Consider the following 21,448-nt stretch of genomic DNA (forward strand, 5'->3'; position numbering starts at 1 on the left):
TGCATGGGGACAGATCTACGTAATCTGGTTGTCATGGGGAAAGACACTCAAACTGAAATTTATTGAAGAACAGCTGACAGTTTTCAACCATGCTGCTTTTCGGAGATGGACACACAGGGAGAGAGAGAAAGAGAGAGAGATGAAAGCAACTACTGCTGTGAAGAACAGGGAAACATTGTTTTTGTGTTCGCACCAAGTAGGATGCTGGTGAGTGCTGGTTTCCTGTTCGAAAAGAAGAGGACAGAACAGTCGGGACACTCCTTGCTGATGCTATTCTCTGACTAAGCCAAAAACACATTTGACTTTTGTAAGTCTTCAGCTCCAGTGCCACAATTGCCACAATGTCTCAGCAGAACGGGAAACAAGGAAGCCGGGGCAGGGCGGCACCAAGATTCTCTGATGCTGACCTGTAGGCCTTGGTTAAGGCCATGAGAGAGAGGAAGGACATCATCAACCCAGATTCAAAGAGGATGCCATCTGCCCAAGGCAAGAGGGCATGGCTTGAAATTGTAAACATCATTAGTACCAGGGGAGAGTTCCGGTGGACATGGATCTAGTGCAGGAAACAGCTCAGTGACCTATTATGATCTGGCAAGGTGAGTGTAACCTCCAACAAATGGCACAGATCTTTGGGTATAAGCCCTACATTACTCACAACTGAGGAGACACAGGGCATATGCTGCTCCTCAACTTTGAAAGAGGTGTACTCAGGACACTCACTCACCCATCGGAGAATCTTTGAGCCAGACTGCTTCTGAGGACATGCCACCATAGACAAATGCTGTTTCTAACATTTTGAAAGAGCTGATCTTGACCATGAAAGATTGCAGTGTGTTATCTTCCTTTCTCTCTCTCTTTTATCTTTGCTAGTGAAGCAGGCACATAACTGTCGAGAAAGGGCCAAGATGGGTGGATGGGAATCCTTCATAATTCACTAAGGGCCACTGACGAGACCGCTATGGAAATAGTTGGTGGTGGTGAGACTGTCATTCCCAGACGCACATGGTTGTTGAAGAGGCCCATACATGTGTTTTGGAAGGGAGAATTTGTGCCACACCTCATTAGAAAGTATGCCGAGCATAGGTGATGTGGAAGGCATCATCACTGCAGAGCCTTCAGGTCTCCAAGGCTAATTCTGATGAACTCTTCCTGTGTTTCCCACAGGTTTCAGTGGCAATGCATGACCCCCTTCTCCAGAGGCATCCCTTGGACACAGGCAGAATGAAGAGATGTTCAAGTATGCAGCATCACATCTGACTAGCACACCATTCACCAGTGCTGACACTTTCATCTCAGTGGATCCTTCCACGCAGTTAGATACGGTGGCACTGGATGAGTAGTACAACACCAAGTGTCAGAGGCAGAGACTTCTGTGCACAGTCCCCCTCGGAGGAGGGAGGACAGTCATAGCAATGCTCAGCTGGGCAGTGATTCAGGGCCTCTTCAGTCACAACATGGAGGGTGTTTCCTGAAGCAGCAGCAGCTGATGTTCTCTCACCTGTTAGAGCTCCCTGAGGCTGTACATGATTGTGGGCTGCAAATGGGGGAATCTATGGGGCAGATGAACTCCATCATTCCTCATGGCTTTGAGAGCATGAGACCTTCCAATAAGAGGGTTGCCAACCTCTTGGAGAACTATATGTGACAGGACTTGGAGCGCCTGCAGGAGCAGTATCCTGTCATGCACAGAATGCATGGTGCGCTATGCAGTCTGTTCAGACCCTGAGTAACAATGTCCATGGAATACAAGAAGTGCTATGCAGGCTGGACAGGCCAATCGCTTTGGTGACCAGTTGCATCTAATGGCAGCCTCCCTGAAACCATCAGCAGTGTCCAACAAGGACTGAGGAATTGCCAAAGAGGATGAAGATGCCACATTTCACGTGGTCCCGTCATCATCCTCAGCTTGCTTGGCTCTTCTGACAAAGGAAGCATCAGTGCAGCAGGACACAGTGATGAGGGCTGCCATTGCAAGGATGCAACAGAGCAGTCTCAAGAGGCGTCAAGGGGTCTATCCATGACGAAGATGATTGCACAATCATCTCAGCTGCTAGGCTGGAGAAGGGGGCAGGCTCTCTTCGCCTTCTCTGAGATAACAAGCCACCACTTGATGGAAGTATCTGAGTGCATAGGGCACTGCATTAGGTAGATCAGTGAGTGGGTCACCCTGGTGATATGGTGATGTGCACTGCTGATTTTTTTGTTCAAAACTGCAATATGTAAATAAATGAAATGAAAACAAAAAAAGCTGGAAAAACTGTGCAGGTCTGACAGCATCTGTGGAGAGGAATACAGTTAACGTTTCGAGTCCATATGACCTGCTGAGTTTTTCTAGCATTTTCTGTTTTATTTCAGATTTCCAGCATCTGCAGTCTTTTGCTTTTTATTAGTGTGAATAAATGAACTTATTGTTAATGATAAATGCAAGACTATGGGCGGAATCATCCCAGATTTGCACGAAGTGCTGTAGCAAGCGGGAAAAAAATTGTTTTACCTGCTGGCCGCAATGTGGGTTTTCACGCCATATCGTCCCATTCCTGGCATGTCCCGCCTCATTAATAATACTTTCACAGGAAGTGTTCCGGATTGCTGGTGAGCAGGTTTGGATTTGCCCACCCTGCCGCGTTCGCAGCGCTTCCTTGTTCTGGGCGCCATATTTAAAGCGCACCAGAGCGCTTGCTTCCTTCATGTCTCCAGACCAGGACTGCTCCAGGTGACAGATGGCCCTGAAAGCAAAGAAGACAGCAGCCCCCATATTCAGTGATGCCTATCTGGGGTGTCTGATGGACATAGTGGAAGGTGGCTGCGATGTCCTCTACCCCGGCTCTGGCCGCAGGAGGTCCACCAGAGTCACCAATCCGGCCTGGGAGGCGGAGGCAGTGGCAGTCAGCGCCACTGGAGCACAGAGGAGGTTAGTCATCCAGTGCAGGAAGAGGATGAATGCTCTCATCCGTTCTGCCAGGGTAAATCAACCACCTCATTACACTCAACTCACACACCCCCAAACCCATCACACCTCAAAGGGACAATACCATTAGCTGTAACAGACTCCCTCACATCTCCATCAGGCTCATATCCTCTCAAGCTTGTGTCCTCATCCCGCCCATGGCTCCGCTCAGCACACAAAAATTCCACACTGTGCCATGCGTCCTGCTTACACTCTCCATCTGTTTTCATGCAGGAGATACTGGCTCACAACAGCAGGGAGAGGTCCCAGACCAGGGGTGGAGTGGCCCACATTAGGCCCCTCACTCACTTGGAGGAGTGTGCCATTGCGCTGACTGGTGAGGATGTGGACCGTGCCTGCGGTGACAGTGAGGTCAGCGGCATACACCCACATGAGGATCCTGCACCACATCATCCCTCTTTCAACACAAATGTCAGTGCTCTTTCTCCTGCTTGTGTCTCTGCTGCCATGCACTAATTATCTCTACTTTGGTTCACAGGGAGCTCTGCCAAGTGACCGATACCCTCAGCCTGCCAGTCCCTCAGATCCATCTAAGTCCTCACCTCCAGCCAAATGGACATCTTCTCCACTGAAGATCTGGAAATAAGCAGCCTGGAAGACCCATCACAGCATTTACCCACACCCTCCATCAGCGCAGAGACACACACCTCGTTGGGACCAAGATCTAGAGCAGGCTCGGGTTCACAACCTGATGATCACCGCACGGACACTTGTCCACAGCAGGAGGACACAGGTTCAGCCGAGCGCCCCGGCACTTGGCAGACTCAGAAGAGGCATTTGCGAGATCTGAGTCAGATGAAGAGCCTCTGGATTTGGCTTTCCAACTCATCATGGAGAGCCAGCAGAAGGCAGGGGAACATGATGCAGAGCTGTTGGAAGCCCTCAACAAAGTGGCATGTGAGTCGAAGGAGTGCGTCCTCCTGCTCTCTGAAGTGATGCCCACATGTGCGTGTATGGAGGTCTCCGTGGGAAGGATGGCAGACGCCATGGAGACCCTCGTCCATCAGAACGTGGAGATGCACGGAGACCTGCATTCCATCGTGGTAGCCATGGGTGAGTTTCTGCATTGGCAACGCGAGAGGGAAACGGGGCACCTTGACGTCCCTTGAGGTGCTCCTTCCCCTCAAAGAGTCAGGCCGGGGCTCTCGGGCACTTGAAGGGAGGAGAAGGGGCAGCTGGACACCCTGGATCATCCACTCATGAATCTCAGAAGCTGTCTGCTCTCTCCGAGTCCCATTTGCCTGTGACCCCTTCAACTTTGTCCTCTGTCACCGCAGAGGGAGCAGCTGCTCACAGAAGGACAGTCAAAGCAACCCAGGGCCCTCAAGGCCTCGGCTTTCCAGAGGATGCATGCTGACGTCACCAGAGGCAATAGGGCCAACCGTTGCACAGGCTGTCTCCACCCCTGCTGCAGATTTCAGGTCAGCACCTAGAAGAAGTGATAGGCCTAGAAAAGTTAAGAAATCCTGATCACAAGTGGTTGCACGGGGAAACACATTTTGTCAGTTTATAATCTGAAAATGTATTCACTTTCACTGAATAATGTACACTGTTGTCTTTCAGCTTCATTGACAGGCTTCGCGAATCCTCTCACAGCATCCCCCCACTGGCAGTTCAGCTGCACGCAGCTGGACCACGTGTGCTTCTGGAGAGAAAAGTATGTGTGTGGCAGGGCCTTTTGGACCCTCGTGCAAGCACTGTCCCATACACGCGAAGCCTTCATCCATCACACTCATTTTACTGTCTTGAGCATTTTCAATGCTGCCTGCTGGGGCTCTCTTTCAGTTGTCCATCTGAGCTGACCTGCATCTCCGCCCACCCACTGATTGCACTCCCATCAGCACTTGGGCCCATCCAACATGAGGCTCCACTCACTTTCGATTTCGACAGTGCTGGTTGTGATCAAGCTTTTGATCAGCTCCCCCGTTCTTTCACTTCCCCCGGTCACCAATGTCCTTTCCCCTATCACTGTTGACCCCCCCCGGCATCACCTTCTATCTTCCCGCTGTCACCTACCATCCCGAACCCATTTCTTCCCAGGATGTCCAGGTGAATGTGCACGTTCCCAACTTCTTGAGAATCCCACCCCCATCCACATTGACCTTCCTGACCTCCTCCTAGTCCCCAGTAACCACCCTCGCCGTCCCTTCTACCGCTACCGACACACCCTCAGCCTCACACCCTTCCGGCTCACTGTGCCCCCTCCCATTCTCACCATTCCCTCCTACCACGCTCACCCTCAGTTTGCTCCCCAGTCATTGGCTCCACAGACCCCTCCCTTGCACGCTCACCTGGACCTCCTCCACCCTTACTCCCTCCTGCCTCTGGACACCTCCCTGCTCCCGGACCTTCCCCCCTCTGAATTCCCTCCTTCCCCCAGACACCTTCTTTCCCCTTACACCTACCTCCCCACTTGCCGTGTTCTCCCCCGTTGCACCCTCCTCCCTATACTCCCTCGCCCCCCTCTCCCAACTTCATCCCTCCCCCTGCCACCTTCGCCCAACCCCACCCCGCAACCTCACTCCGCCCTTAATATCTTCCTCACCCACTCACATTTGGTCTTTCTTTTCTTCCCCACCCCGCCCTCCTCGCTGATCAGCTGTAGCATCTCATGGCCAAGACTGTGATGTTCCGAAGCAGACCCAAGACATCAATGGAGACCTCCTACCTTCCATGAGTTGTTTGTGGCAGAGCCATGTCCATGCGAATTCACCCAGCATATGATGCATGTGTTCCTCCAGGGTCCGGTAGTTGTAGAGCTCCAGCATCTTCTACTCCTCCAATGCCTGTGATCTGACCAAGGCCCGAATGGTAAGTCCCGACTTCTGCATGTCCAGGCATGTTCTGGGCCAGCGTGTTTTCCTGAGGAATCACGCCGGCCTCCAGCATGATTAGTGTTCCGTCATGGCAGAGACTATCGGATGACCCTGCTGTGCTTTCACACTGGCGTGAAACTGATTTTTGACCTTCTTTCCATATTTCCCCGCCCGCCCCCATCCATCATGACACCCAATGCCAATGGGGCCAGAAAATTCCAGCCTATGTTAACTTTATGCAAAGCAGTCATAACAGTGTGTGAACAATACAGGAGCTCCTCAGCAGTGACATTGAAGACTCCAGGCAGTAGGCTCTGTGATGGTAAGATTCCAGAATCTTCACGCATGGTTACCATTCCTTGTGTCAGCGCAGGCTTGAACCGTTCACATCCATATGAAAAGTCCATCAGCCCTTGAAATACATTAGCTGAACCTTTGCTGATATTCCCTCACATTTATAGCTTGCTGCCAAGACATCGTTCTGACACCTGGTGTGGGCACCTGGTGGTTCAGCTGAACCACCTCACGCAGCAAAAGGTTCTCCCTCTGCATTCCCATCCTCTCCCATGTCCTGCTGCTCCTCTTCGCCCATTGAAATCAGTCCTGCCACTGTACCTGCAGCATGAAGGTTCACACCTCTTTAATGGGCCATATTGCAAAGAATGCAATACTCCATGACCATTCAGGAGACACTTGCAGATGTGTAAAGCAGGATACCACCTGACCGATTCAGACGGCAAAAACGCATCTTTAGCAGTCTAATGGACTGCTCAATGGAGTTGTGTTGAGCAGATCGCTCTCACTGTAACAACCCTGTGCCAACTGTAACAACTCTCTGCCACCATTTCGGTGAGAAGCCATCTCCTCGAAGGATAGCCCCTGTCCCCTTGAATCCATCCATGGACTTGGGGGATTAGATGGAATTGCAGTAGAAGGCTTGATGGCGGAGAATAAATGCATCATGGCAGCTACCAGGGAAGCATACACACATATGAAGGAAGTTCTTCTTGTGATGGCAGACCAGCTGGAGATTCAGGAATTGGTAAGCCTTCCTGTTAATAAACCTTTCTGGTCAGTCAGTGGATGCCTTAATGGCAACAAGAATGAATTGAACAATGCCCTGCACTTGGGAGAATCCTGGCATGGCAGCAAACCCAGTGCCTTCTGAGCTTGTGATACCCCAACTGTGAATATGATGTGTTGTCCAGCTTTGGTTAAGAGGGCATCTGTCCGCAGGGTGATGCAGAAATGTGCAGCAAACTCATAGGGCAGGGTTTACAGTTCGGCGTGCGGGCACGCGCCCGACACGCATGCGCGTGAAATAGCGTGTGATGACGTTGGGTGAGCATCCTGATGTTATTGCGCGATATTTTGGTCAGCGGGCACGCATGAGAGTCAGCGCCTGCCGACAATTAAGAGGGCTATTAAGCCCATTAATCAATTAATTAAATTAAATATTTCACTGCCTGTCCAACCTTACGGTTGGCGGGCGGGCGAATAGGTCAGGTGGCCTTTGTATTTTTTGCGAAACCTCATTCATGGGCGGGATGAGATTTCCAACAGTGACTGAAAAAAAACTTTTAAACTCATTTTTCACATGTCCCTGTTCATGTGACAGGGTCACATGTGGGGACATGTTTTCCTTATTTTTGAATCTTTATTTTTCATTTTAAAAATCTTCAGCTCCCTGAGGCGGCACTGTGCCTTCAGGGAGCTTTCACTGAGTGCATACCCACGCATACGCAAACTTCAGCACTTGCGCTCTTCCCACCCCCACCCTGGCAGTGCTGAGGGTCTCAGCGCGCGTTTCATGCTGATTGACCGTTACTTGGCCAGCCTGCGTGAAATCGCGGTCAGGGCCCGTTTGCAGGCGGCGGTTGGTTTTGCGGCGACTCCTGGGCCAGCCCACCGTGCCAGCCCAACGAGGGGAAAATCCTGCCTTGAGATACGACAGAGGTCTGTAGCTAAGCCTTGAAAGGGTCCAGCAGGGGAGGAATTCAAGGCCACAGTTACTTTGACTGCCACTGGCAGGGCATGGCCATCATAGGGCACAGGTATCTCTGACCATCTGCCTAGAGAGTAGTGTCCTTCAGCACTGGTTCTGAGTCATATTTGGGTAGCTTTGCCTCTGCCTGTAGATCCTCTGCTCACGGTAGTATCTCCTCTAAATTAAGGGGTCAACCATTTTAGACTGAGATGAGGGGAGGTTTTTTCACTCCAAGGAATCTTTGGTAGTCTCTAACCCAGAGGGCTGAGGATACTCAGTGATTGAGTATGTTTAAGGCTTAGATCAATAGATTTTTGGACTCTTAAAGAATCAAGGAAAAGGGGGGAAGGTGGGGTTGGGGTCAAAGATTAGTCATAATCTTACTGAATGGCGAAGCAGGCTGGAGGGACCATTTAGCTTATTCCTGCGCTTGTCTCTCATGTTCTTATGTTCTCACCAAACACTTTCTCATATTTTTTCATTAGACTGGCCCGCCACACGTTCCGGATCTTTGTTAAAACAAATTTTCTGAACTTAGTTCATTGAAATGCATGCCCACACAATTGCTTGCTCCACAACTGTGTGTGGTAATTCTGTATTCCCAGAATACTCTGTCATCATTTATACTATTTAATTCAGGGTTGTCCAACCTGTTCGCCTGGGGGGCCACATTTTAAAATTTTTCTCACTCAAGGGACCAGTGAGTAAATTTTGGAAAGATAAAGATCGGGGCAATGTTACACATGATTTACACATGAAATCAAACAACTTGCTGGGAAAAAAACAAAACAATGAGTAATAAATAAAGATGAGTACAAGACGAGTATAAGGGTGTAATAGGGTGAGAGTGCGTGTGTTCAGCTCACCCCCAATGTCAGAGTGTTCCCTCACTCACCCTCACCTCTTGCGAGAGTGGATGAGAGTGCCTGATGGTTTGTGTGGGTGATGGTGAATGAAAACCCTGAGACTGGGAACGAGCCAGACTTGTGGACACACACTGGCCCCCCACACATTCCCTCTCCTCTCTCTGCACCCTCACAGCTCTCCTTCTGCCCCCTCACAGCCTCTCCCTCTGCCCCTCACAGCCTCCCCCTCTTCCCTTCCACACCTTCTCCCTCTTCACACCCTCTCTATCCCTCACATACCCTCTCCCTCTGCCCCTCAAACCATCTCTCCCCCCTCACAACCTATCTCCCCTCTCTCCCCATCTCCCCTCACTCCCCCTCACACCCTCTCTTCTCCCTCGCACCATCTCTCCCTCTCTCTCCTTCCCAACACCCCCTCTCTCCCCCTTGCCTTCTCCCTCCCCTCCCCCGTCTCACCCTCTCTCTCTCCCACCCTTGCTACGCTCCCTCCTACACATGCTTGTGGGTTCCCCAGCCCTCAGCTCCCCGCCCCTGGGCTCCACTGGCCCCAAGCGCACTGTGGCTGGTGTTCGTTGTGCATCCAATCAGAAATTGCTTCTCTCCCGCATTTGCTGCTGATAGGCTCACTAGTGAGCCTATCATCAGCAAATACGGGAGAGAACTGGCCTGCGATTGGAGGTGCAGCTCCATGCAGAATCTCCCAGTCAAACTTAGCTGTTTGACTGGGATTTTGAAAACTGGCTCCGGGGGACACATAGAGGGACTTTGCGAGCTGCATCCAGCCTGTAGGCCGTAAGTTGGTCAAGCCTGATTTAATTAGCTGCTTAGTTGTTTGGGAAGTATCAAAGTTGTGATATAATTGACTGCTTTGTTTTTGTTCCCACTAATTGAATTGTATCCTCTGATCATGCCTGTTTGAAAATTGCACATTCTTGCAGGTGTCATAAATTGCAATCAAAAGAATTCTTCTGTTTTTTGTACAAACAGAAAAAATTGACCTGAAGCAATTACATTTGGAAAACTTCACCTCTTTATCTTCACTTTTTAAAAAATCTTATATCTTTGGAAACTGATGTTTTATATTATCCTTTGTCAATAAATGTGTTCTTTGTTCCTGGTGTGTAATCAATTCACTTTTTGAAGTCTCTTGGTGCATATTGAATCTCAATATTAAAAACAGAGGTAACAGATGATTGAGAAGTTTCAGTTTATCATATATTGTGAAAAAGTTATTTTTATTTTGAATTAGCTCTATAGAGCACTAGTAATTAAATAGATTTGATTGGTTGCTATGTCTTTTTCAGGAAACAGGAACCTTGTGAATGACATAATTTATTACTTTGACTGAGTAGAGGATAATTGCTGTGATTGCATCCTAACATGTGCAATGCATATGGATCATTTTATTTCAGAGCAGAGAAATTGTTGGGTGCATAAGTAATCCATTGTGAATAAACCTTTAGCTGTGAATCCATGTATGTAGTGTATCAAGGTAGAATAATTAGTCTAAAATTATACAGTATTTTGCAAGGCAAATGTCTTCACAAGTAATACTTGAAGTTGAAAATATGATGGTGTAACATTTAACCAACATAGTCTTATTAATGCTATGTTTTGTCAATAATAATTCTTTAAAAATTAATTTAAATAATATTCACTTTTTCATTGTACTAGATTGATCAGATTAATGTAGAAGAACAAGCATTTGGATGGACTGAGTCTCAGTATCCTCAGCGTAAACAGACCAATGATATTCTTCAACCATACCTAAGGCTGTATGACATGACAGTAGAGTTCAATGCCAAGTATAAAGCTTGGATGGAGGGACCATTTACTGAGGCCAACCCAGATCAGGTAGAGGCAGATGCAGGAAACTATTGGCGTGGTCTATACAAGTTGGAACGGACTTTAGCAGACTCGCCAAATGCATTCAAGATTGCCAATACTGTTAGGAAAAAAGTTGAGGAATTCAAGGAGCATATTCCCCTTATTCATGTCGTGTGCAATCCTGGTTTACGTGATCGACACTGGGATGCCTTATCTGATATTGTGGGATTCTCACTCAAGCCTTCTGAAGACACAACTATTACCAAGTTTCTCACTATGAATCTTGAACCTTTCTTGGATCAGTTTGAGGGTATTAGTGAGGCAGCTAGCAAAGAATATTCACTGGAGAAAGCCCTGGAAAAAATGGTGAAGGAGTGGGAAGGAATGGAATTCATTCTCCTTCCATATCGAGAAACAGGGACTTATATACTTTCAGCTGTTGATGATATCCAGATGTTACTAGATGACCACATTGTAAAGACCCAGACAATGCGTGGATCTCCTTTTATACAGCCATTTGAGAAAGAAATCAGGTAGTTCACTTTCATTGTCTTTATGGAATTTTATAAGTTCAAAAATTGTATAAGTGGATCTTTGCAAAATGTTTAACAATTTTGAGCAAGCACATACAGCAATAACAATAATATAAAAACAAAAATGCAGGAAATACTCAGCAGGCCTAGCAGCATCTGTAAAGAGAGAAATAGATTTAAAATTTCAGGTTGATGATCTTTCGTCAGTTTGAATTGTTAACTTTGTTCCTCACTCCTCAGATGCTGCCAGAACTGCTGAGTATTTCCAACATTTTCTTTTTTTTAATTTCAGATTTTCAGTTTTTACTTTTACATAAAACAAGAATTTAATAGTGCTGGTTAGGGAAGATAAGTTAAAGTTTCTTAAATTTACTGGTTTCTATTTGTATTTAATTTAAAGCAAGCCATACAACTCTGAAATCACAGGGCTGTAAATCTCTCAGATTTTTAGGCGCGTACAGTGCAAAGCTCTTACTCGCACACAGTACATAAGAGTTCTGCCTGACATGGCCATCTCTAGCTCTTTTTCTTCTGCTGTTGCATCATCAGGTTAGAATTGGATTGATGTACAACTACAGCTCAGACCATATTTCATCTCATTTTTCCTACAAAGGTTTAAGTTTATATCTTTCTACTTTCCATTGAACCAAAATCTGTTAATTTCCTTTATGAATGCTTCAGGAGAAATCACATTCAGTACCACCAGGTAGCGGTCTTCTCTATATTAATAACTCTTAAGTGTGAGTTAAACCTGCACTGAAATTGCATTAAGCACAAGGTTTCCTTAAGTTTGTAAACTTAATTCTCTGATCTTAGATCATTCAAAATTAATTTTTCTATATTAGCCCCCAAAGTTATCTTTATGATTAAAAAAACACCTCTTGTTTTTTTTGAAGGAAGAACTACTCTGGTTGCTATGACAAAAATATCAAGTTGACATTTGAACAGAAGTTTTGAGGGAGTGTGGCATTGTTGGAGATGCTAGCTTTTAGATGAAATATTAAACCGAGGCGTCATCAGCCTCCTCAGGTTGACATAAAAGATCCCATGACATTATTCGAAGAGGAGCAGGGGAAATTCCTATCGACATTTTGGCCAATATTTATTCTTCAATAAACACCAATAAAGCACATTATCTGGTCACTTTGCTGTTGTGCACAAATTGGCTGCTATGTTTTGTACCTTACAATAATGATTCCACCTCAAAAATACTTCATTGGCTGGGAAGTGTTCCCAAGGTCATGCAAGACTTTTTTTTGTCTAACAACATCATAAACATGTTCATAAAATTTTCTTCTGCTTAATATTTTGAGTAAAATGGTGGAAACAAATTATTTTAGAACATATTTATAATTCCAGTAAAATGAATCAGAAGATATTTTTAATCAATACATTAATATGTTGCTGCCTACAGGAATTAATGTACCTCTATTTAGCTTTTTCTGGAATGGATAATTTTTTGTTTCCTTCTCCTCAACAATACTCATAATTTTAAGGCATGATATCATTATTATTGTTTTTCTGTGCGGTCTTTTCATGCGCCCTGCATCTTTTGTAAATGATGATTACCAAAACTTGGCAGAGTGCTCTTACTACAGCCTCAGGATTTCTGCTCTAATCCTGACTCTAGCTTGCACCCAGCCCCCAGCAATGAAAATCCTGCCTTGGCAGGCACTTTCTCCTGAGGTGGGTGATTTTCTTGATTCCCCTTACCCACCTCGAGGATGAAAATCCAGGCCATTCTCTCTGTTACATCATCAAAGAATTGAATAAGGTTAGTCAAGCAAGACTTTCCCTTTTGAAATCCATGCTGATTATTCATTTTTGGTTTCTAAATGTTTTATTTTCCCCATTAGTAATGATTTGATTATTTTTCCTACCACTGATGTTAAACTGGCTGGTCCATAGTTCCTGGACATGCACTATTGCCCTTCTTAAATATAGTTACAACCTTAGCTATCTGTCAGTGCTCTGGCACTCCCATCCAATTATTAAATATGTTTAATACTGCCTCTACTATGTCTTTCCTAAATGCTTTTCAAACACACCGATGTAGTCCATCTAGATCAAGGGTTTATCTTCTTTGAATTTGATTGGTTTATTTAATGTTTCTCTGCTTTTTATTTTAAATGTGTTTATATTATTTCTAATCTCCTGGTGTCATGTCCACCTAATTTGCCTCCCTGATAAATACTGAAGTAAAGTAATTATTTGCATTTCTTCCATTTCACCACTACTGTATGTGAATTTATCCTGTCCATCTTTTATGGTCCTATTCCCATTTTTACTTTTATTTATGTGCTTGTAGAATATTTTACTGTTTTGTTTTATGTTTTTACCCAACATGGGGTATTGCTATGCAAAAATCAGAAATCAAGAAAAATAGGGCTGCAGTTAGAAAATAATAAACTCAAAAATTAATGTAAGTTCAAATCTCTGTTTTGTATAACACAGGGTGTGGGAAAATAAATTGTTGCTGCTGCAGGAGATCATGGATGAATGTTTAAAAGTTCAGGCAACCTGGCTATACCTGGAACCTATTTTCAGCTCCCCTGATATCATGGCCCAGATGCCTGAAGAGGGAAGACGGTTTACTGCTGTAGATAAGACTTGGAAAGAACTTATGAAACTAGTTATAATGGTAAGTTAAATAATTGCAGAATGGTGGTTATAATAATATCACCCAGATAACTGATAACTAATTGCAGTGCAAAGCCTGCATTTATTGGCCTCCTTTAAATGACTCATTTTAATTTTTAAGCCTCATAATGATTGCTGTTGAAACTGAGGATTATCAGAATTAACCTTGAATGTGTCCTCATCTGATACCCACATGCGTGTACTACTAGTGGGTTGATGGACAGTGATCAAGAGTGGAGATGCTGCTTATTTTCCTTATCTTAATCCAGAACTGCTGTAGCCAGTTATAGCACTACTACAATTGCCCTGACTGAGATTAGCTAACACAACACAGATCGGGTATCATGTATTTACTGTATAAACTTCCTGAGATGTTGGAGAAATTATATTTTTATTGTCTTTATTGCGTGAAATATTTTATCATTAGTGAAAGCCTAATATCCTGGTTACTGTCACAATGGTCACACCCTGAGGCTGTCTGCTGATCCCACTGTCTTTGTGCCAGAAAGAAGAACCAGAGAGTGGCTGTTTGAATACAGCGCTCGATACGCCCTGTACACATGACTCATTACCCACCTCTACCACCTGACCATTCGAGAAAAACAGGCATGCAACGAAAACCAAGCCTCTACCAGAAATATAGTGGAGCAGGCATTTCATGTCCTTAAGCAGAAGTTCCACTTCCTGGACCATTCTGGGGAGCCCTGCTGTGCTTTCTGGAGGGCGTATCAAAGTTTGTGGTGATCTGCTATGTCCTCCACAACATTACTATCATGAGGACACCACCATTGCTACTAGTGATATGTATGGCACTTCAAGAGGAGGAAGAGGAGAAGGCATGGAGGAGACATTCAGAACCTCTTCTCTGGATCAGCTGTCCAGGAGTACCTACTCAGACTCTGATTTCCTTAGGAGAGCGTCCCTTCACCACCGTGGTCCAATATTCTTCACCTTCCTATCCATTTGCAACGCCTCATCACAATGTGCTCCTAAGCAATGCTAACCCAGTGACTGGAACATGATGGAAAGCTGCTGACTTTCAATGGGGAGACTGCCAATGGCCTGCAAGGGCACCCTTGAGCAATTCTGTGCCTTGAGGCTTGACACTGCCTCACTTGGCATGGACAACAACAGTCTGAGCCAACTGGCAGAGAAGCAACAGCAAGGACACTGGTGGAGTGGCTGTGGTGGGATCAGTAATGTTATTATCCTGAGTGAGGACAGCATGCTTGTGTTCAACTGTATCATCACCACTCCTCTGGGGAAGTGACTCAGCAATCCTGGTAATCTCATGGCAGCGAGCATGGATCTTATAACCTCTGCCTGAGCTTCCACTGCAGCACTGAGACATTGGACGGCTTCTGCCTGTGCTGCAGTGGAAGATGAGACCAGCCACCAGATGCTGCATCATGCTGTGTCCACAAGTGCATTTATGGAGTTGGCTACCACTTTCACGCTAGAAAAACTGGTCGCCAGGCTCTGCAAAATGCCCTGGTCACGTTGAAGCTGGATTCCTCCATGCTTCTTGACAGTCACGAGAGGCTGCCTGCCAGGCTTGCTGATGCACCAAGCATCTCGATGTGCACTTTCATCGGCATTGCCCTGTAGGTCGACTCATTGAAGCCCTCATCAGAGCCCTGTATAGAAGAACTCATCTGTGACCTCAACCTACGGTGAGCTGGCACATGAGCTATTCTTTTCCCCGAGCCTGGCTGCAGCCCACTTGTTCCTGATGCAGATCCGATTCTATACTAATGTCTAAAGTTCCAGTATCTGAGTTGGTGGTTGCAAGTGTTGATCAAATAATGGTGCTTCTTTATCAGTGCTGTGGCTTTACTCTCACCCTTTCTCTTGGAGCTCCTGTGGCTGAGCAAGTGTCAGTCTTGGGTATCTGAAAGCAGAAAATCAGAAGGGCAGGGTTGGAATGAAGGAAGGGGGAGTAGGATGGAAAGCAAGATGTCCATGGCTGCATCATCAACAGCTTGCACTTCATGCCAGAGAGCATGGTGAGGTGTGATATAAGAAAGGGCATAAGGCAGTTACATAATGCCTTCCTCAATGTTCTCGGTGATGCCGGATGCAACGGTCTCTTTTGCAGCTAAACCCATGCTGTGGAGGCACTACTCCTCCATAAGGCTTAGGAAGCGCAGGTGTGCGTATGCCCCCCTGTTGTGCCCTGTTCCCTTCTATTGCATGAGACCTGCTCCTGCTAAAGAGAGGGAAGAATGTCAGTGATTGTGTAATTATGACCTGAATTTTTCAGTCGGCGGGAGTGGGGGGTGGCGGTCGTGGAGCTGACCGCTGCCCACGATTGGCTTCGCGCCACCATTTTACATGGGAGGGCCAATTAAGGTCCACCCAGAGTAAGATGCGAGCCGTAGCACTCAGCGCTACCTGTGCAGGTGGGGGGAGGAGGGAGAGTCAGGGCCAGTGTTCTTTTGCGCATGCACGCGAAAGAGTGCTTCAGTCTCCCTGAGGCACGGAGCTGCCTCAGGGAGATTGAAGTGCTTTTGAAATAAATAAATAAATGGTTTCAAAATTTAATTTAACGTGCCTCCTCATGTGGCTGTGCCAACCTTAGACGGGCAGCGTAAACAATTACACTAATTTATTCATTAATGGCATTAATAGGCCTATCAGGTATCGGCAGGCGCTCAGCCAATTCCGGCGTGCGCCCATCAAACAAAACATTGTGAGACAGTGCGATGACGTAGGAACGCATGCCTGACGTCATCGCGCATCATTTTATCTTCTGGTGTGTTGGGCCCGCCCCTGCACACTGGCTGAAAAATTCAGGCCGACGTGTTTGGGTGATGTGCCTATCATAGCTGAAGGTATGTGGAGGCAGAGGGGTGTGTGGCCTGACATCATTAGAAGACGTGTGAAGTTCAGAATCTGAATGTTAGCCCTGAGTCTTGACTGCCAGAGACTGGTGATGGGTGGACAATAATGCATTGAAAAGCATGAGAGGTTGGTGGTGTGGTGGGTATGAGAGCTTGTGAAGATACATTCACTGATTTAGATCGGCTGTGAGAAGTCATTGAATTTTTTTCTGGCAGTGCCACCATGTCCTTGGGGCCAGACTTCTTCCATTCACCTCTCTGGCCACCTGCTGCTGTTCTCTGCAGAGGGCATTCTTTGAGGACCTCCTGGCCCCCTAAGGAAACGTCGCCTTTCTCCTCCTATTGAGCCCCATCATTAAGGCCTCCAGCACCACATTCGTGCATGTGAAATCCTCTCTTCCTTGGTGCTTCATTTGTTTTATTTTTTCTTGCAGCCAATTGCAGTACTGGCAGTCAGCAGCAGCTTCCATTCTGTCAAAGTAGCTCCTTTTAAGAGGTACAGACTTTTTAAGAACTGCAGGTTAGCTCGAACATGCATTAGCCTTGCAGTTTCTTAGGGCCCCTGTCGAGCATGCAACCAGCCAGCAGAGTAGGCCATGCTTTGCTGCATGCCTACAATCAGGCGAATAACAAGACAGTACAAAGAATGGGACCAGGTATGCGAAGATCATAAATCAGGAGCCTGAAAATAGGTGCAGAAATTTTTTTTTAGCCAGTCTTTTTTGTTGTGAACTACCCAGTCTTAAAACAATATTGTATTTGTGATATACATTAAATGACAGATCATAAGGTCTTTTCTCACAGCATAATTTTTACTACAGCTTAATTGATTATGAACATGGAACAAAGGAAACAAAACCCTAAATGAAGTTCAAAAAAATGTGCCTTTTGCATACTTACACAAATTTACAAAAGCTAGTGTATGTTTTGATTCACATTTGTCTGCAGTCTTCAGTTTTTTAGCACCTGGATATCTCTAAGTGACAATGTATCTTTCTGCATTTGCTGTACAACTGTGCAGTGTTTTTGTGGTTTGTGTATGTGCTTTATATGAAGATCTCGCAGTTTAAAAGAATTTTGTGGAACCTGTCACCAGCTCTTATTATGTAGCAAATGTTCAAAGATTCATGATTTTGGAATGAAAAAGTGTTAATTTGACTTTTCAGTGGAAATTCAATTAAGCTCATTGGTCTGGGATAAAGTGTTGCTTGACTTGGTGAAAAGCATTATAAAGCTGTCAATTACTTAGGGTAAAGGCCACAAGATGACTGCCTTTGGCAGAAGTTGTTTTGACTCATTGGTAAAGTAATTAATTATAGAAGAGTTCACAATATATTAAAATGTATTATTGTGATGTGTTGTGATTCTGTACGTCACATGGGATATGAGTGTCATAATTGTTCTCACTAACTGGGTTGAAATTTGATAGAACCAGGCTGAATCTGACATGTTTCAGAAATCTGCAGGTCTTTCTAAGTAATTTTCATATATCTTAAAATATTATTTAAAATGCTTTGTTTGATTACATAGCCATAAAGCACATAAAAGCTTGACAAATAAATGTGCATACCATCCTTGCTACTGGTTGGGACATGGTTTGAAAAGCTAGATTTTTAGTCAGGCTGTCAATTTTAATAAAATTATTAACTTTTTAGATTAAAGATTCAAATTTTTAATCTCAATTAATATTGGTTTTAATTGCATACTTAATTGATACCATTATCACTGGTGTTGCTAAGTATTTTCATGCCAGCTTTACAATTGTCATTTCTGGCTGTCAGGTTGGTTATATTAGCGTCTGTTTTAGCTTTTGTGCCAAAATATCAACCTCGTCTTTAATGTGAGCAGGGGTGATTTATGTGACGAGATAAATATAGGGATAACAAAGCTCGATTACTGTCTAAATTATTAGAAGGAGCATTATATATTTTAACACTGAGGCACTCAGAGGTACTCAACAGTCTCTTGTGTTAGTTAAAGGAAAATTAATTTAAGTTTATTTTTCAAGTCACTTCCAGTCTGTGGTGAAGGTATTGAGTTCCTGAGTAGGATGTTTGGTGTAAGTGAATGGATTGCAGCACTAACAGGAACTTCCCCTTCAAGCTACACACTATCCTGACTTGGAAGTATATAATTTTCTTCACTATAGGTGGGTCAAAAACTTGGAATTCATTTGCTAACAGCACTGTGGGTGTACCTACATCAAAAGGGGACAGTGGTTCAAGAAAGTAGCGGCAACAAATATTGGTCTTGCCAGATATGATCAAATCCCTGAACAATCTATGGAGAGAGAAACAGAGTTTATGTTTTGACTCCTTATGTACCTTCTTCAGAGCTGAAGAAGGGTCATATTGACTTTGAAACAGAATGGAGTTGAGAGGTAAGGTGGCCTCTTTTCTTGTCGACCAATATACATGGAGCTACACAAGACTGGAGGTTAGCCTGCTTATTTGGACAGGACATTAAAATGCAAATGACCTTTTGGAACATTTCATTGAGAGCTAGTTCACACTAGGGATTTCAGACTTGTTGGCTACGAATGAAATTCCACAGAATTGTGTATGTGAATGAACCAATTCTATTACGGGAGATACAAATGGGTGAAATTCATAGAATACTGTGTGTTATTGCTCAAGTCATCAGAAACCATTTGTGTAGACAATGAAAAACTGATACTATGGTCACCTGACAGAAACCAGGTTGTGATAAGGAATATTTATGAACACATATTTTGGACATCAGCCTCAGTCCTGGGAGACTCAGAGGGAACAGATCCAGCCCAGCAAAGGAAGGACCCTGCCTGAAATCTACCAGCAGGCAGAACATTAGGGTTAGCCTTTTACCTACCTGTTTGAAGAACCAAACCGGATCTTCGCTGTGTGTGTGTGTGTGTGTGTGTGTGTGTGCGCGCGCGTGCGCGTGCATGCGTGTTCCTGTGAATACATGCAGGTGTTGGGAAATAAACATTTATCCTCTGTTTTAAACTTACAAGAAAATCTGTCTTTTGTCTTTTCTTGAGAGCACAATACTCAAGGGGGTAAACATTTTTTCTCTTTAAAACACATTTATCTGCAGTCAGTTGTGAGGTGGAAAAGTTGCATGGGGAGGAACCATCCTACTATTTCTCCCCTGTCTGTAACAAAGCTGAGATGTGATTTGGCAAAAGTGGACTTGAAACTGTGTTTCAAGCTCCTTTAGTGTGAGAGCAGCAGGAGGAGGTATTCAAGGAGGCGAAGGAGAGCTTCAACTTCAGCTAACAGCTCCATTGTCTGAATTTAGAGTTGTTTCTACATTAGGACTTAATATATGCAAAACAGTTTGTTAACAAATTTGAAAACCTTATTTCCTAATGATGGGATATGAATTTTGCGATTTACTAAGGCAACAATATGTAATAAAGAATTGTACTTATATTTTAATTGGCTTTTTTTGAGAATTAAATTATCTTCATGTCAGTAACAGCATTATTAAACTGTCTGCTGGTCGTTGCTGAGGTCGCAGTGTTGGAAGATGGCAAAACTGCTTCTGTTAACACCTTTCTTCTTGACCTGTGTCTAACATGGCCATTTCTACTAACAGTGAATTTAAAAGGTGATAGGCTCTGAAAATTACCTGAAAACGACAGATAAAACAGTAACATATGTGCAGAAGGATGTTACTAATTTATTTCCAAAAAGGATTTGTCAGAATTGTAGATCAAGTCATTTTTTTAAAGCAACTATTTTTTCAGTTGAGTATTTGTTTATTGGCAATTGTGGCATGTCTTGTTAAAGGAAAGCACAGTAAGAAATATGTTCAATATAAATCTGAATATTTAGCACTGAATTTTTCTACTTCAGATGATTCCAGGGGCAGAATTTTTTGCTTGACGAGCGGGGGGCAGGCCCTGCACATCAGCGCGTTAAATGACGGGCGAACGTCCTGACGTCACCGCGCACCATCGCAATATTTCGCTGGGCGGGCGCGCAATGAAGTTTGCCGCACACCCACCATTAATTAACGGGCTAGATAAGGCCCTTAATTCGTCAATCGATGGCGATTTTCAGGTGCCTGTGCAATCTTCGAGTCGGCACACAGGCGCAACGGGCAGGTGGGTAAGAGACTTTTTAACGAAACTCATCCACGGGCGCGATAAGAGGGCTTAGTGGGGTCGTCAATCTGGCCTGTGAAGCATTTACTGCAAAAAGTTTTTTAAACTTGCCTGTGTGAGCTGTAGCAGTTCAGAATGAATCTCAGCAGCTTTTTGTGAACTTTGAACCTTCAGGTCAGCACTTTGCAGTCAGTAATCTTTATCGGGCCTGCAGCTTTCCGGAGGCCTCCCTTTAGTCTGGGTATGGGATCTGACATGTCCACTGGAGGCAGCTCCTCTGAGGAGGAAGGGAGGGCACATTCAGTATCCGGGGGAGCCACCTTTGGGAGTACAGGCGCATGCACAAGGGGCGCAGGACCAAGAGGTAGTCCAAGGTGGAAGGGGCCGCAGAAGACGCCACTATCCTGCTGCCAGGGTATACAGGCGGCGGAGCAGCTACCTCAATATGACTGAGTTGTAGTGCCAAAGGAGGCTCTGACTGTCAAGGGAGACAGTCAACTACATCTGTCAGATGATTGGCCTTGAGATCTCTCCTAACCGTGTGGGCGGACACCCCATGCCAGTGGCTCTGAAGGTCACAGTTGCCCTCAACTTCTATGCCTCTGGTTCCTTCCAGGGCTCGGTGGGTGATCTTTGCGGTGTCTCCCAATCAGCTTGTGACACTTGTGTCAAGCAGGTTACAGATGCTCTGTTCAGACGGGCATTGACCCTCATCCACTTCCGCTGGGACCAGGTAAACCAGGCACAGCGAGTCAGAGGCTTTGCAGCCATTGCCGGCTTCCCCCGCGTCCAGGGTGCTATAGACTGCACACATGTGGCCATCAAGGTGCCAGCAGGTGAGCCTGGTGCCTTTGTCAACAGGAGGGGCTTCCACTCCA

The 21,448-nt window shown here is 45.3% G+C and overlaps 1 protein-coding gene across 1 annotated transcript in view; it reads left to right on the forward strand.

The window, feature by feature from the left end:
* The window catches only part of dnah7 (dynein, axonemal, heavy chain 7), a 614,695-nt gene that overhangs the window by 133,059 nt on the left and 460,188 nt on the right, over positions 1-21,448 (forward strand). Inside the window, exons 17-18 of the mRNA XM_078551851.1 lie at positions 10,312-10,997; positions 13,452-13,638. Coding sequence (XP_078407977.1) covers positions 10,312-10,997; positions 13,452-13,638 — 873 coding nt within the window. The remainder of the gene's footprint in view (positions 1-10,311; positions 10,998-13,451; positions 13,639-21,448) is intronic.

This window comes from Cetorhinus maximus, chromosome 11 (genome assembly GCF_964194155.1).
Source record: "Cetorhinus maximus chromosome 11, sCetMax3.hap1.1, whole genome shotgun sequence".
NCBI lineage: Eukaryota > Metazoa > Chordata > Chondrichthyes > Lamniformes > Cetorhinidae > Cetorhinus > Cetorhinus maximus.